Consider the following 27,681-nt stretch of genomic DNA (forward strand, 5'->3'; position numbering starts at 1 on the left):
CATGAAATTGACCATATTTGCATTTCACTATTGGTAACAAACGTTTTATCATGGTAACTGACATTACATCTCGGTAACTGATATTACATTTTCCACTTGGTAACTGACATTACTCATATTCAATGGTACCCTATGGCCTGATTGTTAATTGATTATTTCTAATTTTGGTGTAGAAGGGAGGGATGTAAACTAAGGAGGAAATCTACCATGTTTCACATAATATATCCTCTTTTCTGGGAAATGAGAAAAAAGTTCATGTTTTTGATAACTGACTTCATCAATACTTCATCAATATTTTTTATCAGATAAATGAACTACTGGCGTTTCTTTCTATGGGATTTTATGAAGTGCTATTGCAGCAAGCTAAATCACAGGGCAAAGCATCATGATCAAACCTGTTCTTTAAAATCTTTAAAAAAATATATGTATCAATATACAATTTTCAACTCTAATTTGTATCCATATTTTGGTGGCCATTGAAATAGAAAATGGCTGTCAGAGTCAGAAAAAAAATTGTCCCAGAAACTTCAGTTCTTCTATTATTAAAAAAACATAAAGAATTTGACATGAACATTAATTTGATTTTTTGCCTCTGTGTCCATCTGTGGTCAAAATGCCCTTATCGTATATAACAATCAAAATAAATGAAGGAAAATAGTCATTTTAAAATCCTGGTTTAACAAAAGTCAATAAATGTCTGATAGTATGATATTAATTTTAATTTAGTTATTGGATTAGGATGAACTTTATGATTCGTTTACTGTTTTAAAAAAAGGTTTATTGGGTTTGTTTTTGAGGGTTTTGGTTATTTTCAAACTAATTGATTTCTATTGTTTAGATTTTAATGTATATTTTTGTGTTTGTTAGTCTTTTTAATTCTTTTGGGTTCCATATTCAATTATATCAAATTGTATTTTGTAACTTGGCAGTTGTGGAAAGCAGTTTTGAAACTGACAACCCCCCCCCTGTATAAATAAAACTACAAATAAATAATCCCCTAGCTTGAATTTTGTAATTCACTTTTTTCAAACATTTTCATTTTCTCCCCCCAAAAATGCCATTGGAGATACCGTACGTACACGCGAGCGAAAGTGATCACGAAGATTGCATGGTGCTGGAGCTGGAGCTGGAAATTTGAGACACTAATCGAAAATGATTAACACCGGGTAAGTGACTTTTAGAATATAGATTTGTGGAAATTGTTAAATAAGATATGTCTGAAATATACGATGCATGTTAGTGGTACGTTGGAGATCGACTAGATGGTGGGAAAGAACGTTATTTCAGTCTGAACAGTAAGGTCAATCGAGCCAAATCGAGGCCAGCCGCTATCATCAGCGGTGAGTGACGAATGCCATCGCATCGGAGGTTGGTTCCTCGGCACGGCTGTGCGGTTAGACCGAGGGCTAGGACCTAGTCCAAGAAACCAAAAGCTTCGGTCTCTGTTATGTTGGTCGTTCAGCTGAACTCCATAGGCTTCACTCACGAAAAACAGAGACCGAAGTTCTAGGGCGATCTGGGCGTCTGTACAGGGGACTCAATGGCCATATGTTTATGTATAAGTTTGGATAAAACTGAAGTGAAGTTGCGCGACAGCCGAGGTACATCATTCATGTACTAGGGCCAGGCCTACCGGTACATCACTGTTTTTGTTCCTTTTTTTAACTTGATATTTTCCCTGTTTTTTGGCGATTAATGCCAAGAGGGAATATTAATTTGCATTTCGTTAATTTTCAAAAGTTTGATTCATTAAAGACAAAAATTGAAGAGCCCCGGCGGGGGATTTTGCATTTTATAAGTTAAAAGGCCTAATCATGGTGGCTGCATGGTGGCCGTCGGCCGTCTGTGTACGGTACATGGTGTACGAGGAGAAATTTTAAAAAATGTAAAAAATAAAAAAACTTGAAACAGATGGCTGCCAGCTGTCTAGGTTAGACCCACTCACACAACATGCGAGGTTAGTAATACTAACCTCGCACAACGCATGTGGTTTCATAGTGGACTTTGACGTTTTCATTCATCACACGAATGTGAGGGAATGAAAAACGCCAAACGTTTCAGTATTTCTCCACTAATGATTTCTTTTTTAATGGTTTAAAACTGTTTTAAAAATGAATTGGAAATTATTTATAAAACTGTTTTTATCGCTTACCTCCAAGTCTCAACCAGGATACTCCGTTCGATCCGTCCTTAATACTGCGGTGGAAAGTACGCAAACAACAATCGAAAAGCAATTTTTCGTATCGAACATTCTCAATTCAAGTCGTCAGCGCGTAATAGGAAATTGTACCAAAAATCAACAGGTTGCATCTCATGTATATACTTATTGGTAAAGTACGCCATCTTTTGACAAGATGATGATGAAAGTGGATTGAACGAGCAAGAAAATAATGCTGATCGCCTAGAATGCAGCTAGCTTGCAACACCGTAAACAAAGGTACCATAGGTACAAAGGTACGGTAGGCACTTAAGAACCAAGTTTGAAAGGACACTCGTAAAATTATGTCACTCTCGCGATGAATATTCATTAGATCGTGGTCGTGCGTGTTCAATACAAACTCTCTGCATGCATGCACTCGGTGTGTATTGAACACGCACGATCTAATGAATATTCATCGGCGAGAGTGACATAATTTTACGAGTATCCTTTCAAACTTGGTTCTTAAGTGCCTACCGGCTTGGTGAATAATATCGCGCGCCCTCTTTAGGCAAAAGTTGATATCAACGCTGATCAAGAGGCATCTACGTGAAGATCACGAAAAATGCTCTTATTTTATTAAAAAAAACAGCAAAGAGAATTCAACAAACGATCCATATGGTTCGGTAATACCCCCATCTCACTAGATGGCGATTCCGCTGCGATCGTCAACAATCGACAAAGCGTGGTATATCGTAGCTTGAACGTGGCTTGATCTGTTCAATCTTCTCCGTCGTACCTTGATCTTTTCTGAAGCGGCAAGGATCGCCACCATCTTCCTGGTCGCCACAAAATTTTGAACATGTTCAAAACTTACGTAGTGAGATCGCGGAGGTGCTAAAGCGCATCATAATCGAGTCAAGAGCGTATTACAAACGACATATTCGTAGCTGTAACGAAGCTCCAACGCACAAAGCGTAGTAGAAGCGCATTAAAAGCGGCACCGATCGCCCGTGTTTTTCAGGCCCGTTCCCAAGACAATTCTGCTACGCTGCTTCCGTTTACGAGGCGACTGCCTTGCGCTCGACACGCTTCACACCGTTTCCACCACGACGCTTTCCCTTTGGGTGGCATGTGGCACACGTTCTCAGCCCGCTGCAGGCATTCGCGTTGCGCTTTTGCTGCGCCGCTGATGACTGGCCAGCGATTGAGCAGCGACCGTCTGCGCTGCTATGAAACAACGTGCCGATGGTAGCGGATTATCACATTTTCAACAGATTACGAGGCGACACCACGACGTTTTCAAATATACTTCCCAGAAAAAGGACCAAAATGGGAAGCTGCCCAATTTGTTATGCCGGCGGTCCAAGAGGAAGCGAACAAGAGGTTATGGTGGTGGTAGAGGAGGAGGAAGAGGAGGTATAGTAGGAGGATGAAAATCTAACTGCTGAGCCAGCTTGAAAGAGAGAAAAAAAGACGCTCGCATGTCTTGATGACGAAATGGGTTACCTCCGCAAAAATATATAAATTGAATATGTTTTAAAAATAGAATGAATTTTAACTACAGTGACAGTAAACAATATTAAAATTTTAATGATTCGATCACTGATGTATTGATTGGGAAAGCACACTTTATGGGGATTCTGGCATTGTGCCCCCCCCCACTTATGAGTGCCCTCACATCAGTAGACTACTTCTTGAAAGCAAATTTGAAAGGAATTTACCTAACAAATTTGAGTGACAAACTTTTGTGGAAAAAAATAAACAAAATATAAAACATTTTTATGCTCTTTTATGAATTTCTGGATGCATCCCTCATATTAACTATTAGGCTCATCGACATCTTTTGAGTGAAATTTTAATATATATTGTATATTATGACTTAAGTGACAGCCAGGATCGGACCCAGTATCTTTTTGGCCTCCTCCTTCTACTGTCCTCGTATCAGGTCCTCGTATTCAACTTCTAATTGAAGTTGTTGTATAATGTTAAGATGTATAAGTCCAACCAAATTTTGGACATCCATCTTGGTCGGAGGTTGGCAATCGACTGAAAAATGTATCATGTGCCGCGATCAATATGCCGATTGCTTGAAATCGTTTCAAGAGCCCATCATGAACGTAACACAATCGTTCCATTCGTAGCACCACCGTACCGAGGTCCTAATTAGCGTATGGGCCTCGTGGTACGGTCGCTTTGATCGCAGAAGCAGCGCATCACATCTGCCTCAAATCGTGGCAAGAGAGTGGCAGCGTCGTACTACCAGCGTATTACCATCGCCTTCAGCGCAGGTCCGTCGCAGTGAAGTTGTAGTGCAATCGCCTCGCAGGCTAAAAATAGAATTCGAGGACGATTCTGCTACGCTTTGCGGGATTTAGACAGATCGCCATGATCGCCATCCTAGTGAGATGGGGGCCTAAGTGTTATAGAAAAAGTAGAAATCATAGCTATGATGTAAAGTCATAGTTATTTTAGTAAAAATGGTGTGAAAGATTCGCGTGCACCAGGTGCATATGAATCCTTCACACACGAGACGATTTGAAACCATGAGTGGGTTAGACCAAAAGCTTCAGTTCAGTCCACTTGTTCACTGCTACCACCCTGCCTGTGGGGAATCTACAGGTAGGACTATGATATGCCAATGTTGTACAGAGCACACACTTTAAAAAATCATTAAAATATCACTTTTGTGACCAAAATTACTAATTTCCATACAGTTGCAATTTATTTTTCATTAGTAACTTGGGAATAATTTTTGTATTCACCAGAGCGCTCAAAAACTTGAATTTTGGGCATATTTTTTGTACGCCCTCTATTGGTGGAAAGTAATATGGCAAGAAAATTTTCATTTTTTGATCTCTATTTTTAATTAAGAAAAAATAATTTAAAGAATCAAATTTAAATAAGAGTCAAGTTGTATGAATAATAGGTGTAATGGAAACTGTCAGTGTAAAAAATCAAGCATTTGCCCCAAAGAAAAAGAGAAAATAAGCCAAACATTGCCACCCTTATTTTGCCACACATGAAGATATAAGTGAGAACAAGGTTATATCATAACCTTGTTCATTGAATGAGTGGTTCAGTCTCTGTATTTTGGTTGTTCCGTTGAACTGTGTTTGCTCCACTCAATACCGGTACATACATGTAGACTGAAGAGTTGTACGTACAGCCAATGTATTAGCAGTAAAGTTAGATCTAACTTCGGCGGGAACCTGATTTTCGGATCGTTTTTTTTTTGTACATAAAATGTCACATTATTAAAAAAGTAGGATGAATGGTTCGGGTGTCTGGACACTTCATCTTTTTGAAGCCTTTTTTTTGTTTTTGGATTACACTAAAAATATGAATTCAATATTTGTAATCATCTATTTTGTTCTTTATAATATTTCCTAACATTTTGTACTAAAAATTTATGAAAATTTGCTTGTAATTTTTTCCAAATGACTTTCTAAAATTGATCGTCCGGACACACAACCTGTCCGGACACACAACAACTGGATATACATGTACATTTTTTTTTTGTCTTGAGATTTTGTTGAGAAAAACATTATCTTTCTTATTTCAAGAAATTATCACATTTTCTTTGTGAATTTGAAGAGAAATGACCTTCAGACTGTCAGAAAAGTAACATTTTTGAAAAAAATCAAATTATTGGCTGCAATAAATCGAATCAACAATCAGATCGAAATCTGATCGGCAGTTAAGCTTCTAAAATCGAAATCGAATCGGCAGTGTTTAAAAACAAAGGAATAAATCAAAATTTTGTTTGCGGTCGCGTGCATCTTCCTGACAAAGTCACAAAGACGAATGCATTGGAATGGAAGTCGCCAACATGCGCGATCATTTGAAACATGATTTAAAAGTGTTTTGAGGTGTTATAGCTTTACAATAAAATTAGTGATTTTTATTAGAAAGATAAACGAATGACGCATACTTCCGAGCAAACGTTAATAAAATGAAAATAATTCTCATAGATCACATGTCAATAAACGATCAGCGGGACATCTTTTATAAGTATTTTTATGTGAGGTGCTAGCTATTTAGAAATATCGGAATGATCTCTTGATCTCGTAAGATGGAAGAGAGTTGCGCAGTGATGTCCGTCAATAATACGACTTTTTAAGTTCACGGCAGGGTCCGCTATCACCTCGAGGTTGAAGAGATGTCTTTCATCATAAACGATGTAAGATAGTAATGCAACGAGCTCCGTCAATAATTAAGTTCACCGCGGCGTCCGCTATCACCACAAGGTTGAAGAGAAGATGTATATCATCATAAACGGTGTAAGAGAGTAACGCAACGAACTCCGTCAATAATACAACTTTTTAACTTCATGGCGGGGTCCGCTATCACCACGAGGTTGAAAAGAAGATGTATATCATCATAAACGATGTAAGATAGTTACGCAACGACCTCCGTCAATAATACGACTTGATAAAGTTTACGGCGGGGTCCGCTATCACCACGAGGTTGAAGAGAAGATGTCTTTCATCATAAACGATGTAAGAGAGTAGCGCAGTGATCTCCGTCAATAATACAACAGTTAAAAAACCAGATCACAATGAAAAATTGCAATAAAGTGAAAAAAATTGTGCACAACAGAAATGTCATTTTCCAATAGAAAACCAATGAACCAATCAGCGGTTTCCGAATCACTGCCATGATCTCTGCGGAGCATGGCAGTTTGTGCTACACAGTCAGTGGGCAGCATTTTGATGTAGGGTAGTGGGGGGGGGGTAGAGGTACACACAAAGTCTATGGGAAGGACACATTTTAGATTTTGAACATGAATAACTGGTATACAGGGGACTAAAGACTTAATTTTGGTCTCGTTTTAAAGCTTGTACTGGGTAGTATGTTAATACAACACTCTTTTACAATGTATTCAAATGAAGTAATTTTAATGAGCATTAATTAGTTTTTGTCTCACCTGCGTAGCAGTAGTTTTCAAAGTCAGCACTGCTGCAATATTGAATCACGTGATGCAGGTAAGACTGAGAATCCACATCAAATCAATTGCTACCCATCACCCGACCCCTTTGATTTTCATTTAATGCACACAGTCTATTTACATGCCTGGCGGAAAATCCTGCCATTTTTTTGCCCATCCATTGCTAAGATACATTTCCCATCAAATTCACTGACAGACTGAAGTTAACATTGCTTTCTTGAACCGGGTATTCTTTGTACAAAACCTGTGAGAATGACAGAATTCGTTAGTCAACGACTGAACTTGGCCTATTTTTTCTACATCCAGGAAATTAGCAGGGCGCACGCTGTTCATCACTGGTGCAAGCAGAGGCATTGGGAAGGCCATTGCATTGAAAGCTGCTAGAGATGGAGCCAATGTCGTCATCGCTGCCAAGACTGCTGAACCTCATCCAAAGCTTCCAGGAACCATCTACACAGCAGCAGAAGAAGGTACGTGTAGTTTGGTTTGCAGAAAAATTGGAAAGAGTTCCTTCTGCGACAGCCACCCTTACGTTAACCCTAATGTCAAGCCTACATGTATAACCCTGATATGTGCGCCTATATTTTTTCAGTTTGGATGGCTGTCGCAAAAGAAACTCTTCCCAAAAACTTTGTTGATACACTATACTGTATACAATACAGTGTGTCCTCCAAAATATATATTGGTAATTAATGATAAACTGGTACTAACTACAGTACTCTATAACCTTTGCATAGAGATTTCTAATACTATGCTCCAACAAAAATAAATATTTCCTTAGATTTCATTTCTATTGATGTGGAAGCCTGTAGATGTGCTGGCAGTGTGTCTGAAACAAAAGAAGAGAAACCGCGTATGAATAGTTCATGATTATGTGTACCGGTAATTAAGTTCTTACAGACTTGTATTATCGTAAAAAAGCCTTATAATCGGACACACTGAAGCTTTTCGACATGCACTCATCGGAGTAAAATTACTTGAAAGACTAGAGTGCTCGAGCGAAACAACGTTAGTACTGCGACGGATGGGGTTATTCGGCCATTGCTAACCACTTGCTTAGCAACCAAGCATGCTTGGAACAATATTGTTCATTTTGGTTTAAGGTGCTCAGCCGAGCAAAGAGTTTCATACACTTCGCATGCACGAGGCAGCATATATTCAGCTAACTGAGCCCATTTCTGTGCCGCCAGAAGGAGGTCATGAGAACCCTTGTGTTCTTTTAGTTGCTTACTTCAAATTTCTGCTGGTACAAAGCCTAAATATTTTACCCTCACAGCCACTTACAGATCGCCATTTAGCATTCATTGTCTCTTTCAATTTCCAGAGCTCTAGTCATTTATGAAATTTTACTTCAATGAGTGCATGTCGAAAAGTTTCAGTATATTTCCATTTTTGTCTCACCTACATAGCAGAGTGAGACTACAGGCGCCGCTTTTCCGACGTCGGCGGTGGCATCGTCAACATCAAATCTTAACTGAAGGTTAAGTTTTTGAAATGACAGCATAACTTAGAAAGTATATGGACCTAGTTCATGAAACTTGGACATAAAGTTAATCAAGTATTACTGTACATCCTGCCTGAGTTTCATGTCACATGACCAAGGTCAAAGGTCATTTAGGGTCAATGAACTTAGACCATGTTGGGGGAATCAACATCAAAACTTAACCTAATGTTAAGTTTTTGAAATGTCATCATAACTTAGAAAATATATGGACCTAGTTCATGAAACTTGGACGTAAGGTTAATCAAGTATCACTAAACATCCTTCATGAGTTTCATGTCACATGACCAAGGCCAAAGGTCATTTAGGGTCAATGAACTTTGGCCGAATGAGGGGGTATCTGTTGAATTACCATCATTACTTTGAAAGTTTATGGATCTGATTTATGAAACTTGGACATAATAGTAATCAAGTATCACTAAACATCCTGTGCAAGTTGCAAATCACATGATTAAGGTCAAACGTCATATATTGTCAATGAATTTTGGCCATGTTGGGGGTAATTACCATCATTCATGTATTTCTAACTAAGTGTATTGGTCTAGTTCATAAAACGTGGAAATGAGAGTAACCAAGTGTCACTGAACATCTTGTGCGAGTTACAGTAGTTGTCAGAGTCAGCACTGCTGCTATATTGAATCGCATGATGCAGGTGAGACCGCCAGAAGCATTCCACTTGTTAAAGCTACATGTATTTTAAGATTTTGCAGTTCCAAACACTTATTCATTGGCTTGTCTTGATATATGTTTGAGACAGATTTTTACCGCCACCATCCGAAAGAAAAAAAAATGAATTGGTTATACTTGTCCTACTATTAACCAAATGTAATGGGGCCTACCCATTTTGTATTTTTATTTCATCCACAACTGAAACATTGTTATTGAAAGCTGTAGCCTTCAAAATGCAACAAAATGCAGCTGTTGAAACCTAATAGCAGTAATATAGGTCTCTTCAAATACCGTAAGTAACGGTGTATTAACCGCACCCCCAACTTTGGACTAAAAAAAAGAAAAAAAAAAAACTTCCCACATTTACATGCATATTTGAGGTACGAAGAAACAAAATCTAAGTTTTTAAGATTTCAAAGTATCCAAAGAGATTACCGGTATGCGGAAATCTGCTGTTCTTGATCAATTCATCTACAAATGTTAGAAAGAAAAAACGGTCCCGACAATATTGGCAACTTACACACTCACCTCACAGTCACAGTGTACACACACACAGCACTGCCATTACATTGCAAACTACGATACAGTACCAGTCATGCCAGTACATCTTATCAAATTATGATCTGTGTCTTTCCCAGCGTAGGAGGAAGAAACATTCACATTTCTTGCATCACAACCTCACAATCACTTTCAGAAATTTGATGTCTTAGCATGAATTTTGGATACGGGATTACAGGAAGGTTCAAGAAACAAAGAAATTGACATTTTTTCCAGTTGTTTTTTACGGCTTCGTGCCGTCTCTCTTGTGCGTGGTTTACATGGTATCTTATGAAAAGCAAACAGGAAGGAAAAAAAACAAGCTGGCGCGAAACGGGACTTTGAATAGCGCCAGCTTAAGTCGCACTATAACCACATTACAACGCAATCTCTAAGCTCACTCAACTCTCGCTCAGCAGTGACAAAATATTACCGAGTATGCTTGGCGTCTCTTTTAAATTAGCCAGGGAACTTCACTACTTTGAATCGAGAATAAAGTCAAAATTAGTGTCATGAAGGTGGGTGCGTTTGTTATGGACAACATTTAATTAAGATCGTAATAATCGCTTCCCATTACCCGCGGCTCATACCCTTACCATTGCCTGGGCGGCTACGCCCGGCCACTCGATGTGTTGTGAACTGGCAGACATCGTACATGTACGGGAGGGGTTACGGCGGGCTGGCTCAGACCCGTCACCGTGTATAAACCGCACCCCCGACTTTTGCTTCTATCCCGCCGAGAAAAAGGTGCGGTTAATACACCGTTACTTACGGTATTTATAATTTTATTTATTTATTTTTTTTTTCCGTGTAGGTATGTAACAGTATATATGCTGACCAACTGCCTGATCCTATTTTGAAAAACGTGCATTCATCATACAATCAAACATTTTTTGCCTTATTTCCCCTCTATCTATGTTGCCTTTAGTGGAGAAAGCTGGTGGGAAATGCCTGCCATGCATAGTTGACATCAGGGAAGAGTCGCAGGTAGCTTCAGCTGTCGAGGAAGCCGTCAAGAAATTTGGAGGCATTGATATTCTAGTCAACAATGCAAGTGCTATTAGTTTAACAGGTGAGTGTGTTCTGAAAGGCCCAGCCCTGCTACAGAATACTAATAAAAATAACAATAATTAACATTTATATAGCGCTTAATACAACAGTTTCTAAGGGCACTGGAAAGAGAAAAAAGAAGTAGCAAAATACAGTGAGAGAGAACAAGAAATGGAATTAAGAGGACTGCTTACTGAGGTAAGATTTGAGGAGTGTTTTGAAAGATTCGACAGTGGATGCATTACGGATGGAGATTTTTTAATTCCTTATATTTAGTCAGATAATGTATGCAATTTGGAGTATTTCATAATTTCATGTTCCAATGCCTGATAAATTCAGTACGATTAATAATTCCCTCTCAAACCTTTGATGCATAAAAGTTATTTGTACCAAGTTATACCTTTCTATCGATGACATCAGGGGCCTGTTTTATAAGAATTGTTGCTATATCGAATCGCATAATGCAGGTGAGACTGCGAGAGGCATTCCACTTGTTTTTTATGTGAAAAGATTTCTAGTAATTTGTCTTTGAGTAAATGATACATAAATATACCATTGTTTTAACCCTAAAAAGACTGGGGGGCTGATTCAGCCCCCCCTCGACATTTTTTGCGATAAATCCGCCGCACAAAATTTTTTTAACACGTCGCTCACGGACTTTTTACTTTCAAGTCTCGCGCAACATTTGAGACCAAAATTGTGACCCCCGGGTATGCAGTTCCGAAATTACGCAACATTTCGTAAGTGCATGCAGACCCAAAATTACTCAAAAACATGAATTTGTGTACAAATCCAATGCAAATAGTGTTTTTAGCCAAAATTCATTTATGTATCCTTTTTTTCCTTTAACTGCTTAAAATCAATTAATTATATCTTTTTTATGGTCAAAATAAAGTCCCGGACAATTTCCATTGAAAAAACAATAAAAAACAAGTCGAAAAACAAAGAAATACATGAGAAATTTAGAAAACAATAGAATACATAAGAAAATAAATGTCATGTTAAAATTTTTTAAAAATAAATTTGATCAGATGCCTATCTAGAGTATGTGAAACAACAATTAGCATTTCAGGGGCATTATTTTATTAATTAGAGCAAACTTATGATTTTACACATAAATTAGCATATGTATGAGATTTTTTGCAGAATTTGATGTTATAGTTTTGTAGATAATGCCATGGGTAATGCGTGTGCCAATTTTCGTCGCGATCGCGTTATCGACGGCCGAGATCATAAGGGGGGGGGGCTGATTCAGCCCCCCCTTATGATCTTCTTAGGCGTCGAAATAGCCCAGTCTATTTAGGGTTAAAAAACAAATCAACTACCTCCAGTATTTTGTTTATGAAAAAAGTGATTGGTGTGACACAAGTACCCAGCATGGTTAATGTTTTTATTACACGCTGTTGTATTTGGAAAAAAATGTCTAGCAAAGTTTAAGAACAATTCCCTCTGGCAAGAATGCCATAATTAAGGTAAGAGGTTATTAATATTGGGTATACAGAGAGTAAAGTTTTGTTTGGGAACATATATTTAAGTTTATTTAAAATTGTTTATTTAAAATTTAAGTGTTTCTATAGAGGACCTTGCTTTATAAGTAATGTGGGATTTCCAAGAAAGGTCACTATCACTATAAATTCCTAAAAGTTTAGTACTGCAGACTTGAGTAATTATACCATTGTTAAAGGTGAGATGTTTTGAAGTGTTGTTAACGTATTGCTGAAGATCATGAAATTTGTTTTTTCAAGATTAAAGGACAACTTATTAGCGTGAATCCATGAATGAACGAGTTAAAGTTCATTATTTACTGTATCTACTAGACAATTAGGGTCACAGTTGGTATAGAATAAACAGGTACATCTTTGACGTTATATGAAAAAGTTTTTTGTTACATTTTTTTATAATTTCTTTTAAATGAGCATTCCATTTTAGGTCTGCTTGTTGGACTATGAGGCCAAGTATCTTGACTACGTACCTTAACAGAAGGTAATGGGATGCCATTGGTATTAAAACCTTTGGTTGTAAAGGTTGCTTAGAGAAAGAAAATGACATTGAACGGCATTTCAGTCAGTTCAATTTCATACTACATGTATTTGCCAAGGTCCATGAAAGAAGATATTGTACATGTAACTGAACTTGCAACTGTGGTGTTTATGATCTTAATCTACTACCAGCATCAGATCGTCTACATATTTGAAATATGACATACTAGAATCTCTACAGGCATCGTTAATCATAAATAGAAACAGAATGGGGCCTAATATAGTCCCTTGTTGCACACCTACACCATTATGTTTCAGATCAGATAATTGGTCTTTATACTTCACAACCTGCAGACGATTATCAAGGAAATCAATTACCACAGAGATTACACATTGTCAAACATGTTAGGTTTTGTAATTTATTAACAAGCAAATTATGATTAATTCTGTCAAAAGCTCTTGAGAAATTAGTCAAAAGTATTGTACATGTGGATACAAAGAAAGACTTTTCAGTGCAGTCAGACCGCAGGTCTGTATGCTAATGAGCAAAAAGGCCAGATTCATCCAAATCTTCTTGTGGCTGAATCCTCCTCCTTGTAAAATCTTGTGATTCGTGAGATTTTCCTTCTCTAAGAATTTACCTGTTTTAACCTCAAGTTAAATGAAAGATTATTGCACCATCAGATAGAGTAAATGTTACTCTTTCATATTGGTCATTTATTCTGCATACAATATTTTGTTAAATAAGTAAATTTCTGGCCTAAAAATGGCCTCAAAAATGACTTTTCTTCCTCTGTTTTCTTTGGCAAATTGTGCAAATCTTTTTATTTTGAGCCTCAAAGATATCTACATGTATATCACCATAAAGCTGAACTTCTGTACTTTCTCACAATGCCACTCTTGATATGAGGCACCTTTTAATCAGGTCTAGATCACACTTTTCCCACCAAGGTACAAGTCGAGATTTCTGAAATTTTGTACTTGTTTGAAATCCAGAGTTCTGATTGGCTGGATAAGGTTCACAGACAACAGGCGCAGGGTATTTGAGGAGATTACCACATGGGAAGTGTGACCTTCCCATGAACCCAGGCACTGGAACCGTTGGAATTTGCCACTGTGTGGTCTCTTTGACCAATCAGAGTGCAGTATTCTTGTTTTCAAGCTGCTTTATGTACTTGGCAAATGAAAAGTGTGATCTTGACCCGATTAAACCAATTCTTATTTTAAACCTATATCATTGAGCTCAAACAAAAATAAAGTGTGAAAATAGCAGCTTTTGTCATGTGAAAAAATTATTTTGTAGCATATTTTAGATCAAAATTTTAACCTATATTACAAAATCTTTGAATAAATTCAAACACATGACCTGAAAGAATGATTCTTCTTCTTTACAATGATACCAAATTCATGAAATTCGATGCACAATTAGAGCAGCAATGACCGAATGAAAAGAGGTGTTTTGGTCCGCATCAAGCTCATTAAATATGCAAAACATCTCAAGTCATGAATATCACTTGGATGAAAGAAGCCACTTTTTTGGGACCGGCTGTCTAACTGGTGTTACTGTATAAAGCATGTAGTAATTTGATAAGATAATGACATGTAGACAAATTTCTTCTATTACCAAATTAATTTTGATCGATTTTGTCAGCAATATCCTCCCATAACCATTTGGCCTGTTTTGTTTACATGTACACGCATGGTCAAGTCAGTGCTTGTATACTGAATTTCATGTCCGTGTACACAGTCAGAAATTTGATGATGGCTTACATTGAATCAATGGAAGCAGCAAATTTTGATAAGAAGATTCAGCATAGAGTTGACTCAGAAAATAAATTGAAAACGCTTACCGAAAAGATTTTGTCAGCTTATAGAAGACAGAAAAAAAAAAATATTCACAATATAGGTTCCATTGGGACGTACCTTTTTTTTATTTCACTGCAGCTGAACTTTGGTGCCATCTACGGATATTTTTGCCGATACTTTCCTCTCTTTTCTTAGATTGAAAGCAGTCTTGGCAAGTGCACCTCTCTGCACTTTCAGGGTTGGGGGAAGGTTGGTGTGGACAGTGATATGGGAATGGGACAGGGTGGGGATACCAATGGTGTTGATTTTGCTGGTGATGGCAGTCTTCGAAGGCGGCGAGTACCCTGTCGCGGTCGTGCATATACACAAGTTTGGCGATGATTGCTCGAGGAGGAGGGGGACCAAAAGATTGAACTGAAGCATTTCCACGTCGAGGAAGGTGATGATTGTATGCAACGGCGATCAGTGCAGCATTAGCAGCATCAATACCGAGTGAGATGAATGTATTCCGTAAGGTGGTAGTAATTACCTCGTTTTCTTGCTCCTGGACTCTATAGAAGAGGAGATTTGATTTACGGCCATATATTTCCAAAAGCATCAGCTTTTCCTTGAGCTTGGAAGTTGTATCTTCCATCTTTTTCTCGATCTCTTGGAGTTTCTCCTTGTCAATCTTGGCTCTTTCATTCACATTCATTGCTCCAAATCGTTAATCTTGCTAGAAATCATCTTAAAACTTCTGAGAGAGCATCCTTTTTTTAGTTAAGCAATTGGGAGAAATTAGTCTGCATTTTTGAATATCTAGTAGCAAGGGCTGGCTCGGCTCTTTCGATGTACTTGTGACAGCGTTGGGTTGACTGCCCGACATAGCAGCGTGTGACTGCTGGCTGGTTTGCTTTGTTGTCTGTTGCATTGTGTGATTTGCCATGTTGGTTAGACACAGTTTGGTATGATGGTTTTAAATCAGGTTACGTTCTCAGTAAAACTTGCAAAATCAATATTTTCAGCATACAATATACCTGGAGATTATCAGCGATGAAAAAAAACAATTAAGTCAACAAATCGATAAACAATCCATGAAATCTCAGTTTTATATTTTCGGGCTGTGGCTGGGAAAGCAAGAGAACTAACTCAGTGCGTCCGTCTCCATCAAAGTCACTTGTGAACATTGATTTTGAAGTCAACAAGAAACATAATTGTCAGTTCATTATCATGTGCACATTGTATCATGTGTGTGATAAAAGCACTTGAAACCATTGCTATTAAATAAACTCATTAGGGCCATGTATTTTTAACTTACCCCATTTGTGTTAACCAAATAAATCGTGTGATACAGATAGTGCACCTTTTGTTATCAAACTTATGATAACTTGAAACATATTCTACTCAATCCATATAAAAGTTTACCTTTTTCTGAAAGGAAATACCTTGAGGATTAACAAAAAATAAGTTATAAATTTATGAATAGTTATAAATCTAAAAAGTTGAATTATAAAATTCATAATGTAGGGTCAAGTGTTTACATCCTACGAATTAAAATATTTCACTTTTTATGACTCAAAACATTTATTTTGAACAGCTATGTCCTTTTTTTTCTCAGCCCATGCCATGAACTACCATAAACATCAGGGTATTTGTGAACTTCATTTAAAATAAACAAAATTCTTAGATGCAAACTTTTATGAATGTTGAAAATGCAAAGCTAAAAATCACATCTTTCTTTGATACTTTCCAATTGCTGTTGGTGAAGAAATAAAAAGATGGTTTAAACATGGAAAATAAAGATTTAGTTTGTTCCATAAGATTGAGATATAAAGGGCGTTTTATATGCAAGACGGAATTTGAGTTAATTCTTGTAAAAAGAATAAGTTTACATGCATGATTTTTTGCTGCATACATAATTATGCGTTCAATTTTAGGGAGTTTTCAGTTACTACATTTATTTTTGTTTTCTTTGTAGATTGAATTTTCCATTCATTTATAAGAGTTATTTTTTCCTTCAAAATAAATGTAAGGACTCAACCTTATTTTAAATGCATCCCTTAACATAATATATGAGCCCTAATATGCATTCAGCCCTTGTAGACACAAAAGTTGTTTTTCATACATGTACATGTATTGTCTTAATCTAGATACGGAACACACACCTATGAAGAAATACGATCTCATGAATTCCATCAATGCAAGAGGAACGTATCTTTGGTAAGAAAACTCTGATCATTTGCATTTCTTTGAAGGTAATAGTGATTGAATGTGTTTGAAGCATTCCATGAACCACCCTCTCAGTTTCCATCACTGACAGAAGTTGTAGGTACCTGTGTAAAATACGAAATATAGCACAGAATTATGTAGTTGCTGGCACTGGCAGGATTTAAAGTGCTGGTCATATTTGTGGTTTATCATTCTTAGCTATATTTTTATCCTCTAATGAATTTGGTAATCTCAAGGGTATTCATTTTCGAATTCTAATTTTTTGTCAGATGAAATGAATTATTCTCATTCAGCTCACCATGGATGTACTGTTTCATGTAGCTCTTACAAGTTACAATTTACTTTGCAATATCAAGATAATTTATTCTTTTTGGTTTCAAAGTTCATTTATCTCTACCTACATGGTTATACAAACACTTATTAGTAATATGTGATTGATTATGTGCTTACTACTTGATAATCTTTTTGTGTTTTTCATTGTAAATAAAGCTCCAGAGTTTGCCTTCCACATCTCAGAAAAGGGACCAATCCTCATATCTTAAATCTCAGTCCACCTTTGAACTTTGAACCCAAATGGTTCAGAGGTCATGTAGGTAAGTGTTCAGAGTATCAAAGCCCTCTTCATAAGTAAACACCATGAATTATTGATATTAAGTTTAACTCTATGTACTTTGCCAAAGACTTAGCTTTCAATTTTACAGTTTTACAATTGGCCATTTGATTGTTCAAAGTATATTGTATATTACAGGGCCCAGGGGGCAAGAGATGCAATTTATATTTATCATAAATCATTGCAACTTTTTGTACATGGATGAAGTATTTATTAATTTTTTTTATTTCATATATTTTATTATTATTATCTTGTTTTTATTACTGTATTTATTTGATTGTAATTAATTAATTATTATTATTATTATCTTTTTTTTTTTTTTTGGGGGGGGGTGGGATGAGAGACAGTCTAAATGTTAATGTTAAACACCAATAAAAATGATAGGGGTATTAGTGTAAATGTATAGGGTTATACAGCCTTATTTTAAAAATTATTTTTGTATTCTTATATTTCTTCCTTTTTTGTCTTTCTTTCATAATCTTTATATTGTGGTAAAATCTTGGGGAGAATGGGTGACCCCCCCCTCCCCCATGTGGCACCTCCCCAATATTCTAATATTGAGTATATATATATTTTCTAATTACATATGTATGCATGGTATCGTGTTTGTTTTTGGTAATAAACTCATTCATTCAATGATAGAAGTTTAAGAAGATATATCTCAGACCCTCACTAATATTTTGTTTTGTGAACAATATTTTTTTATATTTTTATTTCAGCCTATTCAATAGCCAAGTATGGAATGTCTTTATGTGTACTGGGAATGGCAGATGAATTCAAACCTTACGGTATTGCAGTCAACGCACTCTGGCCAAGAACAGGTACCCAGTATTGTTCCTTTCAAATCCTTCTCTCATTTTGGAAAAAAAACTTATTTCCCCCCCCCCCCCTCTCTTATGTTGTCGAAAACTTGGTAGAGAAATCCTGCTGAAAGCATTCTCATATTCATTTCATCCCTTTGACCAACTTTGGAATTAGTTTTTGTTTGCAAGAAGCGCAAGATAAGGGCCAGAGCCGCCAGACTCGACAAAAGGCTGGGATTGCCTACACATCTACAAGCTCTGCATTGAAACATGCAGCACTTCTGTTGTGTATGGTTGATTCAAGGTGACAAATCAACACCAAACTTTAATCCACCCCCTGAGAATCTGCAGAACAAAAAGTGTTGCAAATGATGATTTTAAATTCAGATTCTCTGGGAAGAGTCAGCTGAAATGCAAAATTAAGCTTGTCTTCTGGATTCTTTTGTTATTTCACAGAGAACACTTTCACATCTAATCCAGCTCGTATGAGCTGAAAAAAGCATTCAGAATCAGACATGAAACTGTTCCCTGACAAGTACAGTTTATTCTTCATTTTTTAAAAGCTAAAACACAAAAAAAGTTGTAGCAAGCGATAATTTAATGAAAAAGAATTGAAATCAAGGTGTATATCATCATAGATCTAGATCTAGTGTGTGTAAACTAATAAATATTGTGAAGTAATGAAATCATTGACAAAAAGCCAGGCAAACTAAAGATCACAAACACAGAGAAGCACATGTGGGTCTGGTATTATTGTTGGTGGGAAAGCTACCCATCATCATCCTGCTGGAATGCTCTATCTACTGAAAGTGAAAATCCATATTTTATTGTTTAAAGCAGAAATCAGAAATAAAATTCCTTAAAAAATTCATTTTGCCAAATTGATGTGACCCAGATTTCTTGGTCTTAAATTAATCCAATGTCACCAAGTCCTTGGCTGTGGATGTTGCTGACTTGCCCTAACGTCCCTCAATATTGGCCTTGGAAGTTTTTTGGTGCCTTCTAATTTTTTTCCATATTTGTGCTGTACTACAGAACTGTGCCCTATAGGAAATTATCCTTGATCTAATATATTGAAATTTAAGGCCTGAAACGTTCTGTTCATTCTATGTAGCCATCTGGACTGCTGCCATGGAGATGATCGGAGGCGAGGCGGAATCCACGATGAGGAGCTGCAGAACAGCGGATATCATCAGCGATGCTGCATACGCTATCTTTCTCAAAGACAGTTCAGCCTTCACAGGGAACTACTGCATCGATGACGAGATTATGAGGTCCGAAGGCGTCACCGACTTGGGACAGTACTCGTGCGTGAAGGGTGAGTGAAAAGGAAAATTATGAAAATTGTCAGAAAATTGATCAATAATATCAATCTTATAGCCAAGTTGTAAGCACCAAATGTCAAATTCCAAACTGCAAATATCCTGTACGTGGGTTGTATATGCATGTAGCCATTTGCATATCACACTAGAACTGAAAAGGCAAGATTGATGCGGGGAGTTCATGTGTCAGGCTTTTGTCATCTTACCTGCAATTTAACTTTTATAAGGGATTCATGATTTCTGCACTTTATTTTTTTCATGTCAGTAGGGTGCCCGGTCTCCATAAATTAATGAAGGTTGACAGTTATTGAAGTAGTGTGAATTTGTGTATGTGCAGTCAGCTGTAAAAAGGCAATTGCATGAAAGCCTACCTGGAAAAGGCATCAAATAATCTGTGATGAATCTGGGTAATCTATCCTGATGTCACTATTTGTGATCGCTCGAATTCGCATTATTTGTATTCATGTCCCAAGTTATTTTTTGAAATTTCGTATTCATTTATAGCAGGTTATGATGCTTTATCTTCTTCCTTTTCTCACAGGATCTCCTCTCCTCCTTGACTTCTTTGTGGACCCCGATCCCAAAGCCAAACCAGGGGAATTCGTTGAATCTTACCCAGATGAAATATCTGGAGGAGGAGGATCAGGTGGAGCTGAAGCAGGAGCCGGTGGAGCTGCAGGTGGAGCTGTAGCAGCCATGTTTGATAAGATGGGAGGGATGCTGAGTGATAGTCATGTCCAGAAGATTGGTGCTGTTTTCCAGTTTGAGCTCTCTGGTATGAAGGAAGTAGGGTGTTGCAGTCCCATTTCATAAAGACTTGTTTTGATATCAAATGCACAAATCTTCTATAACAACTTCACTATCAGCCAGTCTTATTGTAACAAGCTTTGTGAAACAGGGCCCCTGGGCTGGTATTCAATTTGATACTAAAGCCAGAATTTGAAGTATTTTACTCAGTAATTTGCTAAAGTGAAATCAATCTTTGGTATTCAATTGTAAGCTTTGTTAAATGGGCCCTGGGCTGGTATTAAATTTGATAATAAAGCCAGAATTTGAAGTATTTTACTGAGTAATTTGCTAGAATAAAGTACTTATCCATCTTTGGGATTAAATTGTATTTTCCGGGTAAGTGTTTTGCTCAAATCTAAGTCAGCCGCCTACCAGTCTTAAGTCTGACTTGTGTGCAGCTTGTAAACAAGATGTCTGTAATCATGCATTCTGTGCACAGATGGAAACATATATTGCGATTTATTAGGCGCAAAATTTAGGACTTAACAATGGTTATTAGTATTTTGCTTATTAGGCTAGATATTATGTAAAATACTTAGATGTGATCTGAACACATGTCTCAGCAATTTGCTTATCCATGTTAAATGCTAAGTGATATACTAAAAAATGATATCAATACTTCCAATTGAATACTGGCCCTGGTCATGGTCTAAGAGAAATTTTAATAGGTGCTATATTATATATATATTTAGCTTTTGGTCTACACTACCCCATGGGAGCGTTTCATCAACATTTTTGTCAGGCAAATTGTCAGTTTTTCATTAGAAAGATAGAGGGACTTTTTAAACAGCAACTGATAAATATATTTGTATTTTCTTTTCTTCAATACTAACTGCCATCTAGGCAAAGAACCTGGAACATGGTACCTTGATCTCAAGAATGGCTCAGGGTCAGCAGGCTCCGGAGCACCTTCTAGTGACGCTGATGCTACCTTGTCATTAAACAGCGATGACTTCATCAAGATGTTTGAAGGCAAGATGAAAGCTACTGTGGCCTTCATGGGTGGTAAACTCAAGATCAAAGGAGACATGATGAAAGCTATGAAGCTGGAAAAACTCATGGAGGAGTTTAACAAGCTTGCACCGGCGGAGGCGCCCAAGGCTGAGCCTGCAGCAGCGTCAGGAAGCAGCGGAGGGCAGATCGAAGGGATGTTCACAAGGATACGAGAGCTTCTGAGCGAAGAGATGGTCGGGAAGATCGGAGCTGTCTACCAATTTGATGTTTCAGGTGAGGAAATCTGAGAGGCGCGTCTTCTGACATTTGAGTTTCATTGAAACTCTGGACTTAAGATGTGATTTAATGATTGAAAGCCAATTGTTACACAAGTTTCTTATACCCTTTTTACACAGGCTAAAATTTCCTTAACCCCGTACTATAGGTGGGGCTAAATTGCCATTTAGCCCCACCTATAGTACAGGGTTAAGGAAATTTTAGCGTGTGTAAAAAGGTACGAGTGAAGTACTTGTACTACGAATGATCAACAAAAACCACTAGTCCGGGGTTAGCGAGTTTCGTGTGTGAAAAGCAAGCATTCCTTATTCGGGGTTAGCGATAACAATTTGACATGTGTGAAAAGGAAAAAAAAATATTAGTCCGGGGCTAAGAAAATCCTATGTAAAAAGGGTATAATAGTATAGGTTCAATGTATCAGCTCATTTGACTTTCAAACCAGTCATCATTGTGTAAATGATTAATAAAACAATTTTCTTCACCGTAATAGTACAGGAAAAGAATGCAGTGATCATGAGAAACAAAGACTATGAACAAAATTTGATGTTTCTGCCTTCCCATAATTCATGCATAGAGTTACATTTAATCGTGTAGACCATGGTTCATTTTAAAATGGACTGTAGAAAATGGGCACAGTAACCTAGAATATACATGTAGACTGATTACATATTGAAATTTTTCTGTTGGAAAAGCTGTTATTTTCACATCACCTGCCATCAGTTTTTTATTGCCAATAATAGATCTTGGAAATATCTGTGTGTACATGCTAAATTGACACTACTAGGAAATAATATTTGATTTTTAATACACACCATGTAGTGTTACTTTTTATTTGTTGTGTGCTTTAAAAATTAAAACTGCAAACTGCTGTTAAAAAGATTGGTTTATAATGCCTTTTTGAAATACTGATGAAGACTATCATAGTGGCATCATTACGGTGCATCATGAAAAAAAAGGTGAATGGAAAATAAATGCCTATTGGGTTTCAGTGGCAAATTGGATTTGAAATCACTTAGACATCAGGAAGAAACTTTAGTTATTTTTTTGTCAATTTAAGTTTTAACCTATTGAGAACTCATATTTTGTGAGTACTTATATTGTAAGGGTGCAGAACAAATTTATAGGCAACCACTGAATATTGAAACAATAAATGACAATATAAACAAGGCAAAAACGATTTTGTGTCTCGCCCACTTATGAAAATAACCAGAAATATTGTGACTTGCGAGGGCACGCTACAGAATTGTTTTGAAACTTCATTGTGAAATGACTGGGATGGAATAACACTCGTCATAAGAGCCTTGCACATAAAATTTAATGTTGACCTGAAAATGACCTTTGACCTTATCATGTGACCTCCGACTGCAGCATAACATGCAGGTCGCCTAAGAACATCTACCATCCAAGTTTTGTTGAAAGGTGGCTGATGGTTGCAGAGTTAGGTGTCATAAGAGAGTCTTGCATTTAAATTGTAGCAGCCTGAAAATGACCTTTGACCTTACCATGTGAACTCCAACTGCAGCATACCATGCAGGTCCCCCAAGTCCATCGACCATTCAAGTTTGGTTGAAAAGTGACTTACAACTTACAGCTTAACTGAACATGAAATACAATGAAATATGAACTTGGCATATTAATTTGAATACTGTGTGTTGCAAATAACAGTATTCATTATGTAAGTTTACATTGTAGCTGTCACTAAATAATTGTTTGGCACCGCAAAATAGCCTTAAAAATGGACATATTGAAGCTTTTCGACATGCATTCATTGGAAATTGAAAGAGACAATGAATGCTAAATAGCGAGCCATGATTGGCTATCAAGTCAAACAGCTAGGCTTAGTACCAGCTGTAAATTGAAGTGAAGCAACTAAAATAACGCAAACGTTCTTACGAACTCCTGGCAGCACAGAATTGGGTCTGTTAGCTGGATATATACTGTCTGGTTTCTGTTCTATTATATATTGTTTTGCTCTAGCATTTTGGTCATTCATGCGATTTTTCTCCAATGAGTGCATGTCGAAAAGCTTCAGTATGTCAATTTTTAAGGCTATATTGTAGCTGTTGGTGTGTTAATTGGGAGTTTGTACATGTAAGTTGCACAGGAAATACTTGATTGAAATTTACACAAAACAGGTGTGCTAGAGAGTAGAGAAGCAGGCAGTGCATTGTGTACATTACAGGAGGAAATTAACATGAAAAATGATCTACTGAAAAATTTCTTGGTCTGATTTGTAAACAAAGAGGAATGTGTAATCTACAAGAAGGTCACCAGGGCCCTGTCTTACAATCGATCGTTACTCTATGGATATCCCTCAGTGTCATAACTTTTTCTACAGGACATTTATAAATTTCGATAGTAAACAAGAGAATCACACTGCATCTTCAAGAGAAGGATGATGTATGAATATGCATCATGTCTAAAAAATATTTTGAACAAATTTGCATTTTAAATGTTGACGTTTCTGGCCGTTCGTGGTTGTGATTTATCTGATAAATCGCAACTTTTTGCAAAAACTGGGCCCAGGAGTTCATTTTAAATGAATAAAGCCATGAAATTGTACTGACAAAAATGCCTTTATTCTATTTTATTATCTCTGTCATTTTCCTTGTTAAGCATTTGTTTATCTATTTTCCTGCATATTGAGAAAGATTGGCTTACTCTTTATTCTTACTATCTGATTTTGTTATTTTAAATTGCACTAAATTTCATTTAATTTCAATTTTGCAAGCCTGTCACATACTATGCAACCTGATTTTTTTTTACACATTGCTGTTTGCAGTTCATTCTGAAAATACTGTACAAGGTATTATTCCTTTGCCCTTGCTGATGAGTGGTACTTCTATACTAAACCATATCCTTGTAAATTTCCCCCATTTATTGTCCTTCCCCCTTGAACAGGTGACGAGGCAGGGACATGGACACTAGATCTCAAGAACGGTTCAGGATCCGCCCAGGCTGGTGCCGCCGAGAACCCAGACGTGACCATGATCATGGACACTGCCCTCTTTGTCAAAATGTTCCAGGGTAAGATGAACCCGACCATGGCCTTCATGGGCGGCAAGCTGAAGATCAAGGGAGACCTTGGGAAAGCTATGAAGCTGGAGGGTATCATGAAGAAGATGCAATCAAAGCTGTAGAAGTAATTTGAATGTATTCATATGGACTTATTTTATTGTGAGGTTTTATAAACCCACAATTATAATGCCAAGGGATGAGATGCCTAACCAGGGCAAAGTGTCATCCAAAATACAATTGAATTTACAATTTAGTGTTATAGTAATTCTATGAAAACCTTATACAGCAAGGTGATTACAATTGGTTGGAAATAAGCCTTACCAGGCCTCTGCATCATAAAAAGTACATGCAGGTGTATTATTACCTTTTTTGTGTTTGTTTTTGTTATGTGAAAACAGTGTAATAAAATATATTCCATTTTAAATTTTGTTACAGGGCTAAAATACTTCAGAAATTCTAATGCGCATTCAATCCGCTTGGCCACAATCCTCCCATGTTATTTCTTTTAGCAAAGCTATCAACATGATATTGAAATTAAAATACAGGTGAATTTGAATAGTCATGATAATAGGATTTAATTCAACCACAGATATTGTTTTGACTAAGCCAAATCAGAGTTAGGAGATGCACATAGCATTACCTTGACATTTATTTTTCGAATTTGTTCACAAATTTTCGGCATTACTCCTATTTGTTTAAGATTGCCATGTTCGATCTGTAATGAAATTTATAAGTAAGAAAAAATTGAAACCATTGGGATTCGAACCTGCCATCTACTGCTTTCCGAACAGCGACTGAATTTCCATGCCATCCTGGTTCTCAGCCTAGCCATGATAAATTGGAATTCAAATACCCTTGATCCCCTTCTTTCTGACTAGTTAGTATGCAAATGCCGTCCGCAATAGACAGTAAAAATTTGTTAACAAGTTATAATTTCCTCCTATCAAAGCCTCTTTATTAACTATTTCTTTTTCTTATTGAAGGTCGACTCTTGCAGACTTTGTTTTTATTTGAAAACTGCTACAATTCTCCATTTTTTTTCTCAATAGAAGTGTCTCGATTATGAAATAGATCAATACCATCTAGCTGCCAAATGTTTATCTGTATTATCCTGTGTCAAATTATCTTTAATTTCAGAGTTAAATCTCAGTTTTTATTGTTATATGATTTTGTAATAAAAAAATAGGGAAGTCCTGTATATTATTCTCAAGTTTTGATGTGAAATTCTCTACATTCTAAAACCCCTTTAGGGATTTTCATTACAGGGTAGATTTGAAGAGATAAAACTGACTTAAAACAATACTTCTACTTGTAATGATTGAATGTAGCATTTGTACATAGTACATGTATAAGTTACCAACATTTGAAATAAAATCAGGGGGAGCATTCCTGAACTGTCTGGTCAGTGGTTTGCACTATTGAATAAAGTCTCAACCATTTAAATCCAACCTCATCATCTTTCTGAAACTGGTTTTTCCCTTGAACCAGTTCAGGAAACTAGTTTAGAAGTTGGCTTCCTTCTAGAACTCACATCATGACAGACCTGAAGTGGTAGAGAAAAAACACTTCAGGTGAAGTTGTCTTATTGCTGTAGGCACACTCTCGGTGGAAAAGCTTGAATCCCAAAAAATTAAAACCATTACAAGCTTCTTGCATGCTCAGCATACTAAAGCATGGAAATAAGCTTACACTGAGGTATGTCCTGGCGAAGATTGCTTATGTAGACCTGTTTAACGAGGCCAAGTTGCCTTGAAATCCTCATGGTCGGTTTCTGAACACAGAAGATTTCTGACCACCGGCCACCACTAATTGGCGATAACATTGCCCACTACCCCTGAGTATATTTGTTTCAAACAAGTTTTATTGTTTGAGGAAAATATACATAGATCATTTTTCTTGTGTCTTTGTAGTAATATTCGAAGGTATATGTTTTCTAATGCTGGAAGGGCAGTATTTGTAGATCACTTTGCACATTCCTAATGTATTATACTTATGCAGGAAACCCTGTACAAGTAAAGTGTTTGATAACAAAGTCACAGTATCCAGTGAAAATTGCAGGATCTATCTTGGAGTTGGAAACATCTTTCACCTGTTGCATAAAACATTTCAATGGTAACTTGCCATCCAGTTAAACTTGAAATCCTTGATCCCAATACACCATTTCTACGGTACATACCAATTAATGGAGAAGTTTACTGTGAAAGTAACTTTTCTACAACATGGCTCTCATCTTCACCATTGCATAGTCAGGATGACGATTTCTTTGGAAAAAAAAGTAACTGCCGATCACCTTGAATTAGGTGTCGGTTGCAACTTGCAATTAATATTACAGAAGTGGCCCAGTGCAGTTATAGTTGCAATCAAACTCAACCCCTAAAGTCAATCTTGAATTGATTTCCAACCAGTCAGAAGGACATATTTTGGATTGCGATTGATTTGTTCATTTGCGTTTAAATGCGATTCATTCTGCAACTAGTCCGAAGGTACTCACCTCACATGGTCTAAGCTTTAAAGTAACCGTTTTCCATGAGTTTGTCCAACCAATAAATATTTTTGGGTCTATATCTTAAATTACATGAAGATTGATATAAAATGTTATGCCCCTCCCCTTTAACTTGCCCACCACATTTGTATTTCATTTTGATGAAAAAGGGGATAATATTGAGCACCCTACTAGGTAATGGTTGTATATGACTAATTTCATGACTGAATATATTATTTGTGTTATTATGAAAATACTATGTACATTAGGTTTAAACCATAAATGGATTCAATTATAGAATTTATTTGCAATCAAATTGTTTAGAATAGTGATTAAGAATAAAGGAACTCTATGTGTGAGATTATATTGGTTGGTTGAAATTTATGGATGATTGGTTAATTTCATGCTTGCAAGGCACAAATTTGAACTTTATTGATGTAAATGCAATAAAATGACTGATTGAAATTAATAATCTTATATTGTCTTTGCTTTTACTGTGCACTGTGCCTGCAAGCAAGTTTGTGTGTAGTCTGGGTACGAGCCCCTTTAGCACACAAAAAATGCTGAAAAACCCTTGTTAAAACCGATG

General features: G+C 36.8%; 1 protein-coding gene across 1 annotated transcript; it reads left to right on the top strand.

Moving 5' to 3' along the window:
* Positions 1–1,080: 1,080 nt before the first annotated feature.
* LOC121423788 (hydroxysteroid dehydrogenase-like protein 2) lies at positions 1,081–27,558 on the top strand. The gene is made up of 10 exons (XM_041619275.1): positions 1,081–1,166; positions 7,395–7,558; positions 10,724–10,867; positions 16,760–16,829; positions 17,328–17,431; positions 18,168–18,269; positions 19,366–19,569; positions 20,115–20,348; positions 21,206–21,589; positions 24,494–27,558. The coding sequence occupies exons 1-10, from the start codon at positions 1,153–1,155 to the stop codon at positions 24,730–24,732; spliced, it is 1,659 nt and encodes a 552-aa protein (XP_041475209.1). The 5' UTR covers positions 1,081–1,152; the 3' UTR covers positions 24,733–27,558.
* The last annotated feature ends 123 nt before the right edge of the window (positions 27,559–27,681 follow it).

Source organism: Lytechinus variegatus, chromosome 11, assembly GCF_018143015.1.
Source record: "Lytechinus variegatus isolate NC3 chromosome 11, Lvar_3.0, whole genome shotgun sequence".
Classification (NCBI taxonomy): Eukaryota; Metazoa; Echinodermata; class Echinoidea; order Temnopleuroida; family Toxopneustidae; genus Lytechinus; species Lytechinus variegatus.